Genomic DNA, 22,984 nt, shown 5'->3' on the forward strand with positions numbered 1-22,984 from the left:
TATTTAAGTGAGCACCACCTTTGTCATGAACACTCCCGCCTATTAAGATCATCTGGGGAGGTCCGGTTACAGCCACCACTGGCTCAAATGAGATTGGCTATTCAAGATCAGGCCTTCTCTATGGCTGCCCTAGGTCTCTGGAACGCACTTCCTGTTAAAATCAGAGTTTCTTCATCTCTGGCTGTTTTTTAAAAAGACACTTAAGATGCATCGGTTTTCTCTGGTTTTTAATTAATTTTAATGTACACTGCTTAGGGTCAGGCAGTATAGAAATATAATAAATAAATATTTAGAAAACATATAAAAGCAATTCAATATGTATAAAACAGAATAACTCAATGCTTGTCAATAAAAAAGTCTGTTAAAGCCTCTCTAAAAATGAGAGAGAAGGAATCTGCTGGATCTTACCCGAGTTGGTATTCCACAACTGTGGCATCACCACTGTCCCTAGTTCTAGCCAGTAGTATTTCCAGTGGTGATGGGTCAGAGACGGTGGTCTCCAAACACCGATGTTACATACCAGGGGTAGGCAAACTTGGTTCTCTAGACATTTTTTAACAATAAAATCAGAGAACCAAGGTTGCCTACCCCTGCTGTACCCTCTCCCTGCTCCGCCAGCTGAGTAGCAAAGGCATGGCAGGCTATATATATATATATATATACTGTAGTACATGCTAGAGTGACACTCTCTCATACTATGGATTTAACTTCTGCCACACTTGCCAAAAGCAATTGGCCACCACTGTTAGGGAGAATCATGGCAGATTGCATGTTGGTGCGAAATGTTTATATGGACTATATTGCAGAGTGGCTCAAATGAATAATACCAGTCACTGTCCAGTTCCAAGATCTTTCCTATTTCTCTCTAGCAAGGCAGCTTCACCTGTTCAGAAGTCAAATGATGGCAGCAGTTCCATTTTACATCCCTTTTAGAATCACAGAACCTTTACATGTGATGATTCCATTGAGCAATGCAAAAAAGGTCTACAAATCTACATGGGGTGACTAGACCACCACTAGACCACCAAATCAAATCTCTTTTGAAGAATGACAGGCTGTTCTTGGATTGCACAAGAGCCACAAAGCTGGATCCGAGGAGCCAGGATGAGCCTTTTGATACCAATAATGCAAACCTCAGCCTTTGCTTGCTAATCAGCTCCTTTTTCTTCACTAAAGTATAATGAGAGAAGACAGAGTATTCTGTACAGCTTCTCCAGTTTATCCCTGTAGCCCTTTTCGCACTTGAGGATCCCCTGGGGCCAGATCTCTATGTATCTTAACACATGTGCCATGGGGATTGGTGTCCGTACTATGTTTTTAAAACATTTTACATAACAGGGTCTCATAGCATATATTCTATATATTTTACTAACACTGAAGGATAACATGGGCACCACTAGGAGCTACACAGACACACAGAGCTGAATGGGATCCTAGATTTATTAAACTGCAAGGATGCATCATTGCCACATTTGCCTCCCCTGAATATACTTGGCAGTCCTCGAGATCTAGGAAATTTGGCATGTGCAGTCCTTGCTAGTTTATGCTGTAGCCTTAACCCCCCACTGCCAAAAATATTTGTGGGAGGGGACATTTGGTGGTGCAGTGCTCAGACATATAGAATAGGCAGATCTGAGTCACTGCACAGAAGAGACAGTTTTAAAAAAGGATTCGATAGCTCAGCGTATGATAGAGAGCCATCCTCTACACTTGGAGCTAAAACCCTGCATATAACAGAACACAACAAGCAAGAAACCCCAGCTTACATCATATATTAGCTGTCATTTAATGCAGCCTCACCTACTGTCAGACCTACCACACACACACACACACACACACACACACACACACACACACTTACACTTAGAACCCTCTGTACATCAGCAATTCAGAAAAAGATGCAGAAAAGCGGGAAAAAGCCATCTTGAATTCAAATGCTAGCAGAAGAAGAAGAGAGCACAAAAGGTAAACTTACTTTGCCACTTTTGGCTTGCTGGGACATCCACAAATCTGTCTGTTTAAAAAGCATCTGGGCTAAGATTGCTGCAGCACTTGGAACCCTGAACAGCAACTTCCAGTGCTGCTGCCCACAGTGAAGCAGAGAGCAATAGAGAGTGACAGAGTGCGCAGAGCGCAGTGCTGCAGAGAAAAGAGAAAGAGAGAGAGGGAGACAGGAACAGCCGAGTGAAGCACCAAGCCACCGATTAATTCAGCCTGTTGCCAGTCACACTGCTGCAAACTGGATACAGGCTGAGAAGGGGAGAAATGAGAAAGGAAAGATGAGGAAGTTCTTCAGGATCGCACACACACTACAAATTCAGAAGGAGAATTCATTCAAAGCTAGATAAACCGCAAAATACCTGTACAGATGGCAATGGATGATGCCAAATGAGGCTATAAGGTCTGGGGAAATGTAGGATACAGCAAGGAAAAACCCAAATTGGCCACAGAGATGAAGCAGACTAAATAGAAGCAAAAGGACCTTAGAAATTGAGGACACCTGTAAATGGCCATATACGACAGTGATGCATTTATAAAATCTAACACCTCAAATGCCAAGCTATGTACTTCTAAAGCCAATGAAGTCCAGGAGGATACAATAACTTCAATTTCCTGAGCTCAGTTGGTATTTCTCAAGCTCTCCTGCACAATCTCTTACTCCCAGCAGGACTTCACAGCAATAATCAGGATGGAGAGCAGAGGCAAGTCCCTCAACAAGCATCAAATATTCATAGCATCTCAGGAGGAGACTCCAGGAGAAGATGCTGTGCAGGTTATTAATAGCGACCTATTGTGTCTGGGCCTTGCCACTTACCAAGGTCTGGGCAGCAGCAATATAGAGGCAAGCAGGGGACATTGAACCATCAGGAATGTACAGTCACCACACAAACCAAAAGATGAAAATAGCAAAAGGAAGGGTGGTGGGGAGAAATACTGACAGGAGTCAAGCCCATACCTTACCACAGTGAACCTCAGTCTGATCAAGCAACACAAATGTAACACTGCGTGACACATTTTTATCATCATCTCCACTTGTGGGCATGTTAATTTGAGTCGATATTAAATTCTGAGTTAAATAAAACCTCAATCTGTCCAAAAAATGGTCTGTAAGAGGATCAGACAAGGCCCTCCCGTACACCCGTAAGGTGTTACGTTAAGTAACACTCTCCCAGTGAATGTCCGATCTTTTACATCTGTGGCTGCTTTTAAAAAACAACTAAAGACCCTTTTATTTGTTCAGGCTTTTACCCCTTAAGGGCTGCTGGGTCTCTAAACTTTCCTGCTTTTATGATTGTTTTCTTAGTGTAGTATAGTTTTTAGTGTTTAACTGATGTTAAGGTTTTAAATGTGATTTTTATTAAGTTTTATTGTATTTTAACTTTTGTAAACCTGCTTAGGGGGTTTTATGGAAGGTGGTAAAAAAACTGAACAAAGGCCATGCAACTATTTTGCTGTTAACAACTAATTTGCATGAACTGTTTCAAACATCTGTATATCAAAGGAAGAACAGCTGCATTTCCTGCAAGCTCCAGGATGATTTCCTGCCGAATTGTCCACATGTCTCTAGGAAAAGCCATGAATCAATCCAATTGGTCATCTCACAGACTCCTGCTCACATTCACATTCCCTCCTTAGAAACCTCGGAGAGCAGTGTTCCCTCTAACAGGGATTCCCAGAAGTTGTTGACTATAATTCCCAGAATCCCCAGCTCCAATGGCTTTTGCTTGGGGATCCTGGGAGTTGTAGTCAACAACATCTGGGAATCCCTGTTAGCAGGAACACTGTTGGAGAACCACTGCCAGTCAGTGTAGATACTGAGCTAGATGGACTAAGGGTCTGACTCAATACAAGGCAGCTTCCTATAGTCACATACACCACCACCCCCAACACACACTTCCAATAAATTTCAATGGGGCCATGCATGAGTAATTTAGTCTGGATGTCAGTTTATGTCTTCTTAAACCAAGTTGGTTATATATGATTTAACTATTCTTTCACTACACACCAATCTGCATTCAACCCCAATAACACACGCACAGAATTGCACAGCTTTCCATGCTTGGAGCCATTTTTTTAGTCATGCAGATGAGAACACATTTTATCTCCTTACATATGTCAAGCTTGCCCCAACATCAGCAAAACAGAGGCAATACCATCCCACCAAGGTTGGATGGCCGCAACAAGGAGTCTGTTCCAACCCACACAATCAGGGATGTTTTATAAGGAAGCCATAACAGTTAAACCGGCTTCTGTCATTATCATTTGAAAGATCAAGCAAGTAAAAACAACACTATTCAGCATGAACCAACATAAGCACTAGCATCTAAAGGGGGATAGTACTCTGCCCATAGTGGAAAAGATCGGTCAGTAGCAGAGCACATGCAAAAAAAATCCCAGGTTCTGTTTCTGGAATCTTTGGCTTAAAGAGCTGCAGATAGCAGGACCGGAAAATACCTCTGTTTGAGATGCTGGTGGGATTCAGCTAATTAGGGCTGACAGTACTGAACTAGATAGACAAGCTGCCAGACTCTGTGCAAGGCAGTTCCTTATGCAGACAGTGTGAAAGTCAGAAGAGAACACAGCTTCCGGACCAGCGGTGCGGCCATTCACTACTGCTTCAGAAGCTGAAGTTCCGATAAAAGACTGCAACCATAAAGTTCAAGAAAAATCAGAGCATTTGTAGTGCTGGTTGCAAGCAAGAATCCAGCAGGGAAGGGAGGGAAAGGAAAGAGAGTGAGAGAACATCTTTCTCCAGGGCACTGTGTTTCCTAGACGACACACTCTTTAGCTGCACAAAGGAACAAAGTGTCTTGCACAGCAGACTCCCTCTCCCCCAGCCCCCTTGCCCAAGCACAATTCGTAATAAGTAATTAGGCAGCTAGAACATGGCTACATTTTGTAACTGGGATACCACCAAAGAAAAGGGAAATGCGACTCCAGGAGCCAAGACTGAGACACTTTCATTCTCAGACTAACACACTCACACATGCCATTTTCAGGAGGTGGGCTTCTTACAGTTATGCTACCAGACAGATTTTTGAAACTGCTCTCACCACCTTGAATTATTACATGCTGGCATCTCAGATGGTGAAGTCACAGAAGGTTCTCAGAAAAGGACATCTTAGGAGAACAGAGCGACCCTATTTTTTGAAAATCGCAAGTGTCTCTGGAAGTCACTTGAACAGAATTTGCTCCTAAATTTGCTGACCTTATCTTAGTAAAAAGCTGAGGTTGGCTACTAGAGTTATTACTGTTCCCAGCAAATACTGTGCAGCTCTTCCCAATGGTGGATTCAAAAGAGCATGCGGGGGAGAGGGAGAGGGAGAGAGAGAGAAGTTCTGACAAAGAAAATCAGAGTAATATTTCTCAAGTAGCAGCAATCCCAAGGGGATAAGCCATTGATTCAAATAAAATATTAAAGGATAGGGAGTTGGTGTTTCCATCTCCACTTCTGTTCATACTGCGAACAGCGTATGAATCATACAAATAAGCACTCTACCAAGTGCTCTACCACTCTACCAAGGGACATCCTGCTGTGTTGCTTTGCATCTGTTTTTGACAATAGCCCTATTCACATGTTATGCTCAGCACTCATACAGTCTGCGTACAGTGTACACAGGCACAGTTATTCACATAGGAAGCTGCCATATACCGAGTCAGACCATTGGGCTATCTAGCGTAGTATTCTCTCCAGAGACTGGCAGCAGCTGCTCCAAGGTTGAAGGCAGGAATCTCTCTCAGCCCTATCTTGGAGATGCTGCCAGGGAGGGAACTTGAAACCTTCTGCTCTTCCTAGAGCAGTTCCATCCCCCGAGTGGAATATCTGACAATGCTCACACTTCTAGTCTCCCATAGAATGCAACCAGGGCTGACCCTGCTTAGCAAAGGGGACAAGTCATACTTGCTACCACAAGACCAGCTCTCCTCTCTCATGTTACGTTCACGTTATGTTGAACGCAGTTATAGCAGTACATCTATCGATATTATGCATTTGAGGGACCTATACCCAGGTTCACACATGTAACTTGGAAGCAGATATGTCATTTACACAAAAACATGTACAAATGCAGACATCTGAACACAGGTACAACATGTGCTCCTGCTAAGCACCTGCTTAGCCCACCAGCGGAGGGACGCACCTGACTGGCTGGGCAGCGGAGCGGAGGGACGCACCTGACTGGCTGGGCAGCGGAGCGGAGGGACGCACCTGACTGGCTGGGCAGCGTCTGTGGTGGAGGCCGGCGGCGGCGGCGGGCCCGGCCCGAGACTGGGGCGGGGGGGTGGGGAGAGAGGTAGCCGGCCCCCAAAAACGCGCAGATGCTCTGTGCGGGGGTCAGCTTGTATATATTTAATACGTACAAGAAGACTTCTTACACATTGAAACATGCTAGGTTTGCTTACAGATTGAAACTTAAGGCTAGGCTATGACTTTTCTCCCCAGTACAGATTTCTATATGCAGGGTTTGTTTGTTTATTTGAACACCGGAGCATTCAGTCATGTGAGCTCCTCTTGCAGTGGCACAGCAGAGACAAATGTTTACAGCTCGTGAAAACAGCAGGCCTAAAGCAAAGTAGGGATGTGTGTTTCGTTTCGGATACAAAACATTTTGTGCACAAAACAGGCCGTTTCGGCTGTTTTGTAGCCAAAACAAAACACCCAATGCTTAAAACAGAAAATTTTGTAGCCAAAACAAAACGTCCCTGTTTCGGATACAAAACGTTTTGTTGTTTCGGCTGTTTTGGAACTCCATTTTGCAATCACAAAAAATCTTTCTCCTTCAGTCTCCATTTTGAGTTTTGACATCTGTTTGAATTTCCGGCCCTTCCAGCCTGCAGATCGGCCAGCAGGGGAGCGCGGGGTCTTGGGTTGGGGAGCGCAGTGCGGGGTCTGGGTTGGCAGCAGGGGAGCATGGGCTTTGGGGTTGCAGCAATGGAGCATGGGCTTTGGGGTTGCAGCAATTGAATTTAAAAATTTATGTGTGGTGTTTGTTGTTAGTTGTTGTTTCACACTCTTGTGTGTGGATAAATTGCATTTCTGGGGGGGGATGTGAATGTGCGTGACCAAAACTTGTTCTTTGCAAAGCTCTGCAGGTGTTGTAGATGTGTGATGTTGATGTTATTTTGGAGGGGGAAGAGTGGGTTGGGTGGTAGTGCCCCAATGGGTGCCTGCTACCACCTAGGTTTCAGAGTGATTGGGAAAAGGGCTCAATATTATTTGATTTTTGAAGTGAAGTTTACTCTTTTCCCGCATAGTGAAGAATGGCCACTTGGGTGGCCCAGAGAGAGTGGTGGCATAGTGAACATAGGGTGCCAACCACCCCCATGGCTTGATAACCCATGGTGTACTGGGTTCTGTTGTTTTGGAAGTGTTCTGAGTGTAGATTCTCTGGTTGCATATGAGATTTTCAATGAGAAACCATGAATCCACTCTCATTTGCTACTACTACTAGCAAAAAAAAAAAAAATCTTAAAGACACATAAACTTAAAAAAAAAATCAAATCAACCCTTAGCCCATTTTTTTTGGAAATTGGGGTGGTAGCCTCCACCCATTAAGCACTACCACCCCACCCTACTCTTTTGACCCCAAGACCCATTTTTCCGATCAAAATAGATTCGGAGTCAGATTCGGATAAATTTGGATCCAAATCGAATCTGGGCTGATTCAGATGGGTCCGATTCGGACACAAATCGAAACAGGGGTGTTTCGATTTGGGTACAAATCGAATCACAAAAAATCGTTTCGTGCACACCCCTAAAGCAAAGTTCTCTAAACTAATGAGAGCTGGGAAAGCAAAGACAGTTTCAAATATATAGAAATCTGGAACATGAACAGCCCCTCCAACCATCAAGTAGAGCTGTAATTTGCCACCGTTAGTTGATGGGTTATTCACTAGTTAGAATTATTTTCTATTTTTGTTCTCTGCTTCGGCCCATGTGATTTCCTGTCATCTTATGATTTCCTGTTGCCCCTGTTCCCTTTACCCTGGAGCACAGTAGTGGCTGTAGTTGTTTATAGCAATAAAACATTCCAGAGAAATCCTTAGCTGTGTGTGACTAGCTAATTTACTAACTCTGCTAAAAATGGAGGAGCTCAGGATAAGTGCAGATGGTCATGATAAGACAATAGGTAAGGCTGAAGCAAAGGTCCACTATGCATGCCAGTGGAAGCAAGCAAACAAGCAAGGAGCCAGCTTGGGGTTAACACATATTGGTGGATGACAAATGTGTGGATGGAAACTGAGAACAGATAGCAAGTGTGAGCACACCAAGGTGCGTATGAAGCTTATAACTAAAAAATACACAGACAACTTCATAGGAAGTTATCCTAACTGACTAGTTTCAAACCCTGATTAAGAGTGAATCATGATAAATGTCAGTGCAGTAGACATAATAAACCATGGCTAAAGTCAGTGAGGAAAGGGAGTATGTGCATGATTCCACAGCCTTTTTCCAGTTCCTTAACGAGGAAAGGACAGTCTTATATCCACTCCAGTCTCAAGTGTTAACAACTTGGCTTTTTCATGGAACAGCACAAATCCAGCTTTGTGCAGCAAACAGGGCTCCTTCAACACTCATGTGCACATGCCAGGAAGCCATGGACCAATCAGGGCTCCCAAGGATGTATACAAGGATGTGTCAACTGCCATGTTTGCCAAAGCAACAACATAGGTGTATGCTCCAACAACAACATGGAGCAGCTCCATACCAGGGAAGGGCTAGACCTACAACAGCACAAAATAAGTAGATGCATTTCTGTTGTTCTAAGATAACATCATAAGCGTCTGAGGTCATGAAAACATTTCCACAAGGTCCAGTAACTACTACATGTATCTCATTGATCAATGAGACCAATAAAAAGTGGGTCACGGGGCTATTATTAGCCAGCTTTGGAATGCAGCCTCCACTGCTCTCAGGTTAGTAGGACAGAAGGACTACACAGTGTATTCACGACCCAGAGATGCTACATAAAGGCAATTTCCCCATCCCTCATGATCTTAAAGTAAAGATCACACAGCTGTGAATATCCCACACATCCATTCACACAATACAAATAACTGCATCTGGTGCTTTGGTCATACAGGTGACCAAAGGATTCCAGAGTGAGCTCTTGGATGCTGAGACAGCTTGATCTGTATCATCCTACCACCTGACAAGAAGGCTTTTACCACACTTCTAGAGTGTGCCTAGAGTGCTGGACTAGGACCGGGGAGACCCGAGTTGAAATCCCCATTCAGCCATGAAACTAGCTGGGTGACTCTGGGCCAGTCACTTCTCTCTCAGCCTAATCTACTTCACAGGGTGGTTGTTAAAGACAAACTCAAGTATGTAGTATACTGCTCTGGGCTCCTTGGAGGAAGAGCGGGATATAAATGTAAAAATTATCATCATCATCATCATCATCATCATCATCATCGGCTGAAAGGCTGTCAGCTTCCCCTTCCTTCTCGCTATCTGAGATCGAGGGCATGACACTGGCCACCACATCCACCTGAGATTCCAAAAGCAGAGCCAAGTCCAGCAATCCCCACAAGGTGCGCACTTCCTCTTTCAAGGGAAGTGCCACCTCATCCAGAACCAGTAGAATCTCCTCATCCCAATTGGCTCTCCTATTGACCAACAGTACCTCCATCTTGCTCAAATTCAATCTCAGTTTAATAGCCCACATCCAACCCAACACTGCCTCGAGCCCCCAATTCAGGACATCTATTGCCTCCCTAGGATCAGGTGATAAGGAGAGATAGAGCTGAGTATCCTCTGCATATTGCTAACAACTTAGTCCAAGTCCCCAATGACCTCTCCCAGTAGTTTCATGCAAATGTTAATCAGCATGGGGGACAAAGCCAAACCCTGCGGGACCCCACAGGCCAATGGCCAAGGAGCCAAGCAGTAGTTTCCCAACACCACTTTCTGGACCCTCCCACCGAGAAAAGACCGAAGCCACTCCAAAGCAGTACCTTCAATCCCTATACTTGAGAGGCGGGCCAGAAGGATGCCATGGTCAATGGTATCGAACGCCACTGAGAGGTCCAGCAGAATCAAAAGGGATACACTCACCCATCAAGCTCCCAACAAAGGTCATTCACTAGAATGAACAAGGCAGTTTCAGACCCATAACCAGGACAGAAGCAAGAATGAAAAGAGTCTAGATAATCCATACCATCCAAAACTCTCTGCAACCAAGATGCCACCACATGCTCTATTACCCTGCCCAAAAAGGGAAAGTTACAAACCAATCTATAGTTGATCCCTCCAACCTGAACAAGGGAGAGCTTTTTAAATAATGGACTAAATGATAATGTATTTGGTATGATACAGGAGGGGTTTACAATTGTCATCTCCCATGCAGTATGAGATGATGCCTTTCAGCATCTTTCTCTATCACTGCTGCCCAATACAGGTGTTTCCCATAGTCTGGGGAACATACCAGAGGGGATTCGAACCAGCAACATCTTGCTCCCTAGGCAAGTTACTTCCCTGCTGCACCTTTAGGTGGCTCTGACTAATTTTACTGGTGAATTTTACTGGCTATTAAACAGAATTAAGCCACATTATAAGATCTTGAATCATTCTGGTCAGTTAAAAGATAATCGAGATAAAAAGAATCTGTACAACCTTGATGATAGCTAATAAATAGTTATATATTTATGCCATATATCTCAATAAAAGTGACAATAAAAGAGCACATTTACGTTCACAATCCCTGCAGAGGGTAGATGGAGCAGTCAAATTAAACCCTACCAGATGATGATCTGTCCATGACAAGGACTCCCCCACCTCCAGATCATTTATTCCCTGGTCAGCAAAAACCAGATCCAGGAGTATATCCTGCCACATGGGTAGGGCCCGATACCAACTGAGCTAGGCCCATGGTTGCCATGAAGGCCATGTAATCCTGAGCCGCTCCTACAAGTGGAGCTTCAGCATGAAATTCCCCAAGTCAATAAGCTTGGGGGAACCCAAAGCCACCTCCAAGACCAGCCATACCAGCTCAGGTAGGGAGACTGAAGTCAGCAGGGTGGTCAGTACACCAACAGAATCCCCAGCCTATCTGGGAGGCCCAGCCTCAAGGACAAACACTCGAAATTCTGAGACTGCCTAAGATTGCCTAACTGGGCACCTAGAAAGGGGAAAGGTCTCATGGTAGATTACCACAATGCCCCCTCCTCAACAACCCTCAAGGCAGGGCTGCTGCAAGATCAGAAAACCTGTAGGACAGAGCTGAGCAAGACGAACCCCACCCAGCTCAGCTAAACACGTCTCCTTCCCACATACCAGGTCAGCATGCTCATCCACAATCAAATAGTCGATGAGAGATGTTTTAGCATTTACCGACCTGGCATTCAACAGCATCACCCTAATCCTAGAGGGAGTATTTCCAGAGTTCCCTGGGGCTGCAGGGTTGGGAGAACAGCCAGAAAAAGAAATAGGTCTCAGTTGCCAGGACTGTTTCCCCCTGTAACAGCCATATCTCCCCTCTGCCTGCTACCCATGAAATCACTGCCCCTAGACCACCCCCACTCTTCTGCTCTCCCAGACACATCTCCCTAGCCCAGCAACTCTGTTTCAAAAACACCAGGCCCACAACTTCATAGGAACATAGGAAGCTGCCTTATACCAAATGGTCCATCTAGCTCAGGATTGTCAACACAGACTGGCAGCAGCTTCTCCAAGGTTGCAGGCAGGCGTTTCTCTCAGCCCTATCTTGGAGATGCCAGGGAGGGAAATTGGGACCTTCTGCTCTTCCCAGAGCAGCCCCATCCCCCAAGGGAAATATCTCACAGTGTTCACACATGTCGTCTCCCATTCAAATGCAAACCAGGGTGGACAATTCATGCTTGCTACCCGAAGACCAGCTCTCCTCCTTTCCTCAGTCATGCAGAAGAGCTCTGTTACACTTGCTAACTCCTTGTTGAAAGCAAGAGATGTTCTCTCTCTCTCTCTCTGTGTGTGTTTCCGAGGCCCCAATCTGCTCACCTCAAGGCTGCCGAAAGGACGAGAGCCCTTGTGCTCCCGCACCAAAAGGCTCATGCCCCTAGCACAACCTGTTCTTATATAGCAGTCACCTGGAGGGGGCGGAACAGAGTCAAACAATCAGGGCCCTGCCCAACAGAACACTCTTCCCTTCCCACAGGCCCTGATATATCAACTTTGTAGCTGCATCTTCTTTTGACAAGATATCCAAATTACATAGAGAGATTGTGTCCACACATCAATGAGGAAAGTGTTGCAGCCAAGCTCCCCCTTTCCCCACCATTGCCCTTTGTAAATGTTCCATATCACCCCACAGCCATTGAAACTGTATAGAGACAAGGTCCCCTGACAGTTGCATTCCAGTTGAGGTGAGATGATAGATACGATGTTCAGTGACACTTGTTCAAATCAGGCTATGCATTTGTCTCAAGATTAATGTCAAACCAGATCAAGCATATTCACCCAACACAAACATGTTACACCTTCATGACACTATCCACAAAGACATCAGGCAGCCTGGCACTTGCATCAGCAGACACAGAAATTGGTGCCTCTACACAATCCATCTGAAGTAATCACTTTCATGTGATGGGCACATCTTGGGCAAGTTGAACACAACAGATGGAATGTAAGAGTGAAAAGAAAAACTTCATATTTTTGTCTACCAGCATTCCAAGTAAATTAATCTCTCTGGAAAGATGCAGGTTAAGAACCATGGAGACAACATAAACAGGAAAGCTTAAAGTCCTCAATGAACACTCAAAACATGCTTCTACCCGACTTCAAGAGTCTATTTCTAGCAACAAAAGTAAGTCTGTCTCTAGATTTGTTCTTATGGGTTCTCTGCTAAACTAACATATCCAGAAGAAAGAGTGTGTGCTTTACTTTAGGATTGTTCACACATTAGTTTCTCTAGCTTTGTTGCATCTTTCACATCCACATTTCCTCCTTTATTTCTTCTTTCTGGATCATGAGCCCCAAAGTGTAAATATCTGTACTAGCAAGGTCAACTAGATTACAGGTGCAAGAGTATCACTGAATTTCCAATACACCCATGTCCTTGAGCTCATACATGCCCATATTCACATGAAGAAAAAGCACACCTGTACCGCTTCAAGTGTCATTCCTGCAACAACAGTGGCTCCAAAAAAGAGCTGTCATGATCACAGCACTTGTGCTTACCCAGCTACGCATGCCCTCCACAAATTTGTACACTGTTTCTTCCAGACAGACATGAGAAAATGCAAGCCTAAAGACACCAAGGAAGTTCAGTGGTCCCATCCCACATGTGATCTGTCCCCTGGTCACACAACAACATTGTTGATTTTCAGGGCCTTGTGTTTCTACCATACCACCTCCTGGAAGCTAAGAATAACTATCTATAAAGGACATTTCTAGAAGTGATGGTTGTGGATATAAACTTGGAAAGGTGGCACCTGTGTATCTTATGGCAACTCAAAAGCCTGAACACAAATTCATAACTTCAAAGCTCATCTTATAATTTTGAGATTCGTAAATGAAGACACAGAGATGTCCCACTTCCAAGTGTATATCCACAGCCACACCCCTATTCACATGTTAAAAATTCATTTTCAACATACAATTTGTATACAGTGTACATATCTGTACACACATGGTTATTCACATAGTATGTTCAGTGCACTTACAATAACACACTTCCCATCTGTACCCTGCATTTCAGGGCTACTGCACCCAGATTCAATTTTAAAATGAACCCATGTACAAAAATATGTGCATGCATACAGATATGCTGTACATGTGTTCAGATACACATATACAGCATAACGTATATATGGCTCAATAGTTTTGACTTTCTGTCAAAAGGCGAATGACAAATACTATCCTGATCAACTCTTGATAAGTTGCCATTGATATACTTTTACAGTATAACAGTACTAGTATTTTTAAGCCCGTTAAAATAACGGGCGCTAGTACCTTGTTGTTGTTGTTGTCCTTTATTCCTTCTCCCTTTCTCTTGCCCCCCCCTTTTTTTCTTTCTCTCCCTCTTCCTCTCTTTCCTTTCCTCTCTCTCCCTCTCCCTCTCTTCCTTCCTTTCTTCCACTTTTTCTCATTTTTTTTCTTTTTCTTTCTCTTTTCCTCTTTTCTTTCTATAATGGGCGCGCTCTTTGGGGCTGGCAGGTTTTTTTTCTTTCTCCCTCACTTCTATTTTTTTCCTTCATTCTTTACTTCTTTCTTTCCTATTTTCCCGTTCTCCCTCCTTGTTTATTTTGTTCTTTTCTCTCCCTTCTCTCTTATTCCTTTTTTTTCCCTTTTCTTCTCTCTATTGCCCTGTCTCCCTCCTGCACTCCTTTTCTGTCTGTCTGTCTCTCTCTTTCTTTTTCTCTCTGTCTTTGGCTTCCTCCTTCAGTCTCTGGCCCACGTTAGCTAGTAGTCCTTTGGTGCCGTCTATTTTCGTCTCCTCTGGCTGCCTCGTGCCCTCCTCCCTATGGCTGGGCCAGTGCCTTCTGTGGTGTGGAGTGGGGTAATTTTTCTGAGGGCAGAGGGGAGCCCTGGCTTTTCCACCTACTACTCTCGGCTGCCAAGACGCCGCCAGGAGGGAATCACCTCGGGTCTGCGAGGGGCGCTTTGCAGGCGCTTTTCCAAGGCTGTGGCAGCAGCGGCTTCTGCAGGTGCTGCTGGCCCTGCTGCCCACGGCCCAAGTGCTGCTGGGCAACAGGCAAGCGGCACGCACCATCTCCTGCTGCTGCCTGGGAATATCTGGCAGCTGCAGGAGGCGGAGTAACAGCAGCAGCGGCGGGGCTGGCTGGATAAGGCGAGGGGCCGGGCTTGGCTGGGCTCGGCTCAGCAGGGCAAACGGCACTCAAAGCAAGGCAGGAGACCGCGGCGGGTTCCCTTTGGGTGGCCACGGAGCTGCTGGCGGGGTCCCTTCCCTGCTTTGCTTCTTCCTCCCCAGAAGCGGCTTGTTGTGTCCAAAAAACACCCCCGCACCGCCCACCGACCTCCCTCGCCTCCTTCTCTGCTCTCCCGGTCCCCCCGCGGGCCCGGTTTTTTTAAACTTTTTTTCCTTCTCCCCGCCGGTTGTTTTTTTTTTGTTCCTCGCTCTCCCGGTTCCCCCGCTGCCGCCTCAGCCCTCCCGGTTCCCCCGCAGCCGCCTCTCCCGTCCATTCTCCACGCTGCCGTCTCTGCCTTCTCCTTAGCCCGTTTTTTCTCCGCAGCTCTTACCAGCATGGCTGCCCGTGTCCCTGCAGCTGTATCTTTCTCGGACGTTCTGAGCATGCGCTCCACGCATGCTCAGAACTGCCGAAAAAGACACGGGCAGCACGGCCGCACACTCTAGGGAATTATTATATAGGATACAGTAAAACTATGCGCCTGCATGTGCAACTTTTCATCTCCCTCTGACTGAAGTAAACCAAAAGCACATCTAAACCAGGCCTGCTCAACTTAGGCCCCTCAGCTGTTTTTGAACTACAACTCCCATTATCCCCAGCTACAGTGGCCGATCGCCAGGGATTATGGGAATGGTAGACCAACATCTGCAGGAGAGCCGAAGTTGAGAAGCCCTGTGACAGACCCTCCATGAGATACAATAGGTAAGACATGATCAGGAAGCCTACCTGATACTTCTCCTTTGGGTCCATGGTTGCTCAACACACAGAGCATACCCAGAAGACCGTAAGTACCACTTTGTGGGAGGACCTCAGTATGAAGCTCAGTTAGCGTACTGTAGTGTACCATCTGTGGAAACAGAGAGAAGAGTCACTCTTTTTCTGGCACATCCTTTAAGGAAAGCACTTTGGAGAATTAAAATCACAACAGATCTAGGCACTTGATTAAAAAAAAAAAGATCACTCCAATTAGATCTAACATTTTACAAGTCTTCTACCCCACTACCAACAGGGGTCATCTGTCCGAAAAAGCCAGTGGCCACAGGCAGCATTAATTCACTGTAAGGCAGACCATGATTAATGCCTTGGCCCTTGACACATCTAGAACTGGCAAGCTCAACCCCTAAGAAAGAAACCAGATTTCATCAGGTGCTGAAAAGATGGGAGGCTGAAATGCCAATTAGGGAGCATGTAATAGCACTAGCCATTTATCTGGTTATTAGCCTACTTTCCTTAAGGAAAGTAAGCTTAGGAGATCAGAGAGAGAGAGAGCGTGTGCGTGAGTGCCCTTATCAACTTAGCAATGCCTGGACCAATAGGAACTAAATTGGGTACTGTTGAAAGGACAACATAGAGATTCTTCAATGTCATAGTCTATAATGCCACCCACCCCGATTCAAGAGGGCAGACTTGTGAACATCTGAGGTGCAAGTGGGCTAACTTGTGGACCGTGTAACCGATCTGAACCAAATTTGGAACAGTTGTAGGAACACCTTGTCAGGACCAGAGGTTTGGCCAGGGAGACTGTTTAAAAATACAGAGGGTAAAATAAATAATATGTCTGTGACCCTTTTGTTTCTTAAGCTGCCACCATCAACTTCTAATTTGATTTGGGTTCCAAACAGAGCCTTTAGTTTTGTGTCCAAGGGTAACATGAGTAGAAGCAAGCAGTAGGGGTGTGAACAGAACCAGTTTGGCCAGTTAGGATCTGAACCAACCCGGCCCAGTTCCGGGTCCTGTCATCTAACCGGGCCTGCTGGGTCAGGGGATATACTTGTAAAGGGAGATTTTGTGAGGATTCCCCTTACAAGTCTAAGCGGGGGGGGGGGGGCCTTCAGAGAGTTAAGACACAGCCAGACAGGAGTGGTGAGAGATGTAAAGACCTGCTGCTTACCCAGCTGGCACCCTCCTTTTACCAAACCGCCAGCTCTGTGACTGCTCAGTTCTGGCGTCTACACATGCGCAGATGCCAGAACCAAGCCGCCACCAAGCCAGCGGCTTGGTAAAAAGGGGGGAGCACCCTTGGGGTGGCCAGCAATGGCACCAGCAGGTAAGCAGCTCTTAACACCTCTTGCTGCCCCCACCCAGCCACCCCTTAATGCAGAACCACTGAACCGGCCCTGATTTGAGTCCAACCAGTTGTGCACAAACAATCTGTGTACACCCTGAGTAAGCAGACTCAATTGAAACTGTTTATAGTTCTAAAACTAAAAACTAAACTTTATTCCTGCACAGCAAGCTTCTGTGGTTTCTTAAAACTCTACGTAGGGACATAGGAAGCTGCCATATACTGAGTCAGACCATTGGTCTGTCTAGCTCAGTATTGTCTTCACAGACTGCAGAGGCTTCTCCAAGGTTGCAGGCAGGAATCTCTCTCAGCCCTATCTTAGAGATGCTGCCAGGGAGGGAACTTGGAACCTTCTGCTCTTCCCAGAGCGGCTTCATCCCCTGTGGGGAATATCTTGCAGTGCTCACACATCAAGTCTCCCATTCAGATGCAACCAGGGCAGACCCTGCTTAGCTATGGGGACAAGTCATGCTTGCTACCACAAGACCAGCTCTCCTCGATCCTACAAAATAGGATCACATGCTTCGTGGCCAATGAAACAAGCTATCAACCTTAATCCTGTCAAGTCCATACACCAGCTGTTAGGTTCAAGTTTATAACCAATAGGTTCTTATTTAAGATTGCTTAGTCAGTAAACAGTGGCTTTACTTTCAGGTTTCTGAGGTGACTGAATAAGAAATAGCAAGCCTTCTGTGACTTTCAACCCTTCACTAGAAAACAACCTCGCCTGGTTGTATAGCTACACACTTCTAGTAATTCTGTTAGTCACGCTTGATTGACACAGTCTAGCCTGGTATGTAAAACCTACCCAACAAACCTCCCAGTTTCCAACCCTCAGTCCCTCCCTAGGAACCCTATCCAGAGCCTCTAACTGTCCCCTATCCGACTTTTTTTAGTTAACTGTCAATTCTATTTATAACCTCCTGTTCCCTCCATTCTAAAGCCCCTTCCTTAGGAATTCTCCACTGAAGAGGTGCCCACATTCAATTCTTCTTGATTGACAGCTTCTACTTGCCCATCACCAAACACCTCAATGGCATAGTTGGTGATGATGTCATCCACCCCAATTCAAGATGGCAGACGCATGAACATTTGAGGCACAAGTGGGCTAACTTGCGAGGATGTTAATTATCAATTAAGATCACAGGAGAACCCCATAATCTGCAGAGGTTCTGTTCCATGGTGTGGGGGGGGGGGCAGGCCACAGATAGCAAAACCATGGATAACAAGGCATTAGGGTAATGGGAATCAGGGGGGGTAGGTTCCCTAGCTGGCAAAAATGCACCCCAAAAAAGGGCAGGTGGTGCCCTACCGTGCTCTGTCAAAGCCCCCCAAACGCTGCAACTTTCATTCCCACCCCCTACCAAAAAAAAAAAATCACATTGTGTGTTTTGTTTTTTTTAACAAAAATAAGCCGAAAATTTATTTATTTATTTATTTATTTATTAGACACATTTAATATACCGCCCACTCCAAAGATTCCTGGCGGTGCATAAAAACATGCAAAACGCCACAACATTAAAAATAACATTCTAAATTAAAAACTAAACTAACAAAAAAAAAGAAAAAAACAAATAGGTAAACTATGGGGCAAAAGCCTGGCAAAAAAGAAGTCTTCAATAGAGATTTGAAGATCACTAAGGACGGGGCTAAACGAATCTGAAGGGGAAGAGAGTTCCAAAGAAGTGGGGCAGCAACCGAAAAGGCCCTTTCACGGGTCCTAGCGCCTCGACCTCTTGGAAATCAGGGACCAACAAAAGGGCTATCTGAGATGATCTAACTAGACAGGATGTAACTGGATGGGAGAGGCGGGCTGTAGGTAGATAGGCGCCAAGCCCCACAAGGCTTTGAAGATCAAAACCAGGGCCTTAAATGACTCCCTTATTCAAAATGGCAGATGGAAATGACCTCCGAGGTCATTTCCACCCACCCCCAAACCTGCAGATACAGGTCTTAACCCTTTTTTCCCCATTTTTTTCTCCACATATACTGAGGTCAGGTGCCAATTACTAGACCGCGGACGCACGAAACCACAGATGTTGGGTCTACAGATAACAGGGTTCTCCTGTATATTGAAAGTAGACAGATTAATTCTGACCAGAACAACTTTTTAAAATCTCTAACTAGGCCCCTGTCTTAATAATCTTCGATGGAGCCAGTAATACTGACTCTTCCATTTTCTGAAACAACACATAATATCCTCTTTGATGAGGTGGCTGCACAACAAGGTTGGGTACAGTGTTCCCTCTAAGGTGTGAGCACATGCCTGCGCTCACAATTTTTTTTTAATATCCACTCAGTCAATTTTAGATCCCACTCAGGTTGAATCAGGAAGGCCCCATTCTGAATGCATGTGTGCACAAACTGCCTTGATACTCCCCGCCCAGAACAAAACTCATTCTACACACAGATGAAAAAAATTAGAGAGAACACTGGTTGAGTGCAAATCTGACCCATTAGTGGTCAAGTCAGAGGATCTAAAGACAGACATCACCAACAAAGCATAGTTTTGCATGGCCAAGATTAGTAGTGTCTAGTCCACAAGCTGCTTCTCCCAACAGTCTTGCACAACTTGCATTTTTCTGGCTTTTGGATCAAACTCTAATCATGATCTGTAGCTTGATTTGCTAGATATCAGAGCCTTACTCAGACCTTTTGCCACATACTAAAGTCAGAGTTAAGACTATGCATCACCTAGCCTATCTTTTTAAAAATGGTTCAACTAGGGATGTGCACAAACTGCAGATTGAGTACATTTTGGGAAATTGGAATGGGAACTCTTAAGAAAAAGAAGAGCAGGTCTTTACCTGCTCTGCTCTCCACCTCCCCATTCAGCTTCCTGCTAGGAGGGCGCACATCCAAATAACACCCCTGCCATTTGGCATCAGCTTGCACCTGGCATCTACGCATTTACGCCATTTGCGTGGTCAGCATGGCATTGCTGACCATGCAAATGGTCCCTGCACATGCACAGACGCCATGTGAGTGCTGACGCCACGTTGGGGGGGGGGGCGTAATTGAGATTCAAAGACCTGATCTCTTTTTTCTTAAAGTTCACCTCTGAATTTCCCAAAATGTGCTTGAACTGTAGCGGAACTTTTCTGGGCAACAAAACTCATCTGCATCCAAGGTTCCCAACTGAATCCTAATTCAATATACTGTCATCTCTACATCACTACAACCAAAGTAGAGACCATTACTTTAGTTATTAGTGCACTAAGAACCTTTAGGCACCCAAAGCCACTTACACAACGAAGAAACAATATTAAAATATCTCATCAGGGCGGGGAGGATACACACAGCATCATATGCTTAACATGCACAAGTGAGAAACACAGCACCCACGTCATATCATTTGCTTCGGAATGACACAATGAAAAGACCCGAGATGCACACAAAGGAAAAACTGAGTGTTATTAATGCTCATACATAGATTTGCCTTTGCAAAACAAACAGAAAAGTCGATGCCAAGGAGGAGTTCTGGTCGTCACGGAACCAGACATCCGTGTTCTGTATAATCCTCTCCTGCAGAAATGGACTAAAATATGCAAAATAAGCAAAGAAGCACATGAATACAGGCATGTAATTTATCAGAGGTGAAGAAGATAGCTTTTCATGATGTAGGATTTGTTTAGCACAGAGTATACATAGCACTGACATTCTTCAGCCCATCTATTATGAGACTGGACATATTTAAGAAGGATGTCATCCCCTAGCAATGCTTTTTAACGATATACCTTCGATCTGACACATGCCTTTAGTTTGAACTCTGCCCCCAATTTCTATTCTCCAGCCCTTGAGGATGAGAGAGCAGGACAGAAAAGATTCTTGCTGGCTTAGCTTGTCCTGACAGCCTAGTTAGCGAATGTAACAAGAAGATCAGAGGGTGTCAATGGAGAGCACAACAGGCGAAGAGGGCTGCAGCATGAAAGGCAGTGTTTATGCTTTAGCACAAGCTTTGCTAAACAATTTCATATCTTGCTTTTAACTCAAGGATACCAGAAGCAGAATGGAAAGAAAGAATCCATTGATATTTTATTGTTAAATTAAATGAAGAAAAATTAGAACTAACACCAGGTCACCTCTTTGAATCTACCCAAACTGGAAAACAGCAGTTTCGACAAATACTTTTGCCTTAAATTCAGACATGGGTTTTTTTAAAGCTGGGGAAAGGGCTATACTTGTGTACGTGTACAGCGTCCCAAGAGTATGGCCAGAAGACTTACCGCATCACTGACAGGTCAAGAAGCATCATCCTTCCTGCACTCTCCACCCTTACAGCCTTTGTCTTAAGAGACAAACAACTTAAGCATGAGAGTGGTCATTTCCACTTTGAATGCAGATTCATTCAAAGGTCCCAAGTTCAGTCCCTGGCATTCCAGGATGGGCTGGGAAAGACTCCTGCCTGAAACCTTGGAGAAGCCACTGCCAATCAATGTAAACAATACTGAGTTAGATGGACCAATGGACTGACTCTGTATAACGTAGCTTCCTATGCTTCTATGGCATTTGCTTTTTCAGAAAAACACTTTAAGCGTGGAGTGCACAGCAACATGAGGCTTCTCAGTGCTGAGGTGGGACTTGCCAACACACTCTCGGGATGCCATATGCGAGAACAACACCCCTTTTTTGTATGTCTGATAGCAGCTTTGTAAAAAAATAAAAATAAAAATAAAAAGCAGGAAATGCCTGCAGCAACAAGTTAAAAATGACAGATCTAGTTATTGTTGACCAGGTATCCTTCAGGAGTGCCTTGCCAGGATGGGACTTGGACACATGGTATTACAGTGGCTCCAGACCTTCCTGGAGGATTGTACCAAGAAGATGGTACTGGGGAACTACTGTTCCACCCCATTATCTATGGAATGCCTCAAGGTTTCATCATGTCCTTATGCTTTTTCATACCGACAGACGCTGCTGGGCAAAGTCACCCAGATGTTTTTGCTAAATTGTCACCAATATGCAGATAACACTCAACTCCAACTCTCATTTTCATCAGCTAAACCCAGGGAGGCAATGGAGTCTATGTCTGGAGGCACTTCTCATCTACACATGGACAAAAACAAAAACAGGAACTTAATCCAGACAAGATGGAGGTGCTGTTGATCAGGAATTCAGCCAATATGGGTTGAGGCGCTCAACCTGTTTTGGAGATGGCTGCACTTCCCCTCAAGAGCCTATGTGCAGTATAGGGGCACTAAACTTGGATCCAGTGTTATCCATGGATGTCTGGGTAACATCTGTAACCAGGAATGCCTTTCACTAGTTCCAAATGTTTCACCAACTGTGGTCATACTTGAAGTAGCCACAGCTATCCATGCACCAGTGACAGCTAGATTGGATAACTGAAGTACTCTCTACATGGGACTATCCTTATAGCGAGTTTGCAAACTTCATTTTGTTCAGAATGAGAGCCAGACTGTACGAACATCAATTCTGTGCCAAGTACACTGGCTGCCAATTTCTTTCTGGACTCAATTTAAGGAGCTTGTTTTGACCTTTAAAGCCCTAAATCATTCAGGACCAGATTACCTTAAGGACCACCTCCACCAGTGTTCCTTCTAAGGCATGTGCACTTTCACAAATATTTTGATGTCCGCTCAGTTAATTTTACATCTCACTCAAATTGAATCAGGAAGGCCCCACTCTGAAATGCATGTGCTCACACACTGCCTTGATACTGCCATCCAGAACAAAACTCATTCCACACATATATGAAAGAGATTAGAGGGAACACTGACCTTCACCAATATGATTGATTGATTGATTGATTAATTGATTGATTAAGTGCCATCAAGTCTGTGTCGACTCTTAGCGACCACATAGATTGATTCTCTCTAGGATGATCTATCTTCAACTTGGCCTTTAAGGTCTCTCGGTGGTGCATTCATTGCTGTTGTAATCGAGTCCATTCACCTGGTTGCTGGTTGTCCTCTTTTTCTTTCAACTTTTCCCAGCATTATGGACTTCTCAAGGGAGCGGGATCTTCACATAATGTGTCCAAAGTATGATAGTTTGAGCCTGGTCATTTGTGCCTCGAGTGAAAATTCTGGATTTATTTGTTCTAGGATC

At 44.9% G+C, this 22,984-nt stretch overlaps 1 protein-coding gene across 8 annotated transcripts in view; it reads right to left on the reverse strand.

Moving 5' to 3' along the window:
- TMEM94 (transmembrane protein 94) overlaps positions 1–22,984 on the reverse strand; it is a 123,678-nt gene that overhangs the window by 93,573 nt on the left and 7,121 nt on the right. For 3 of the 8 annotated variants that reach the window (XM_053302911.1, XM_053302910.1, XM_053302907.1), the window contains exons 1-3: positions 17,721–17,799; positions 15,574–15,694; positions 1,976–2,139 (exon numbers count right to left, since the gene is read on the reverse strand). The exons of 1 other annotated variant lie outside the window; for it this stretch is intronic. In XM_053302911.1, the coding sequence (XP_053158886.1) occupies positions 1,976–2,139; positions 15,574–15,694 (285 nt within the window). In that variant the 5' untranslated portion in view covers positions 17,721–17,799. Of the gene's footprint in view, positions 1–1,975; positions 2,140–15,573; positions 15,695–17,720; positions 17,800–22,984 lie in introns of those variants that run through there. 4 more of the 8 variants (XM_053302912.1, XM_053302914.1, XM_053302908.1 and 1 more) reach the window with 3 other exon arrangements.

This window comes from Hemicordylus capensis, chromosome 2, assembly GCF_027244095.1.
Source record: "Hemicordylus capensis ecotype Gifberg chromosome 2, rHemCap1.1.pri, whole genome shotgun sequence".
NCBI lineage: Eukaryota > Metazoa > Chordata > Lepidosauria > Squamata > Cordylidae > Hemicordylus > Hemicordylus capensis.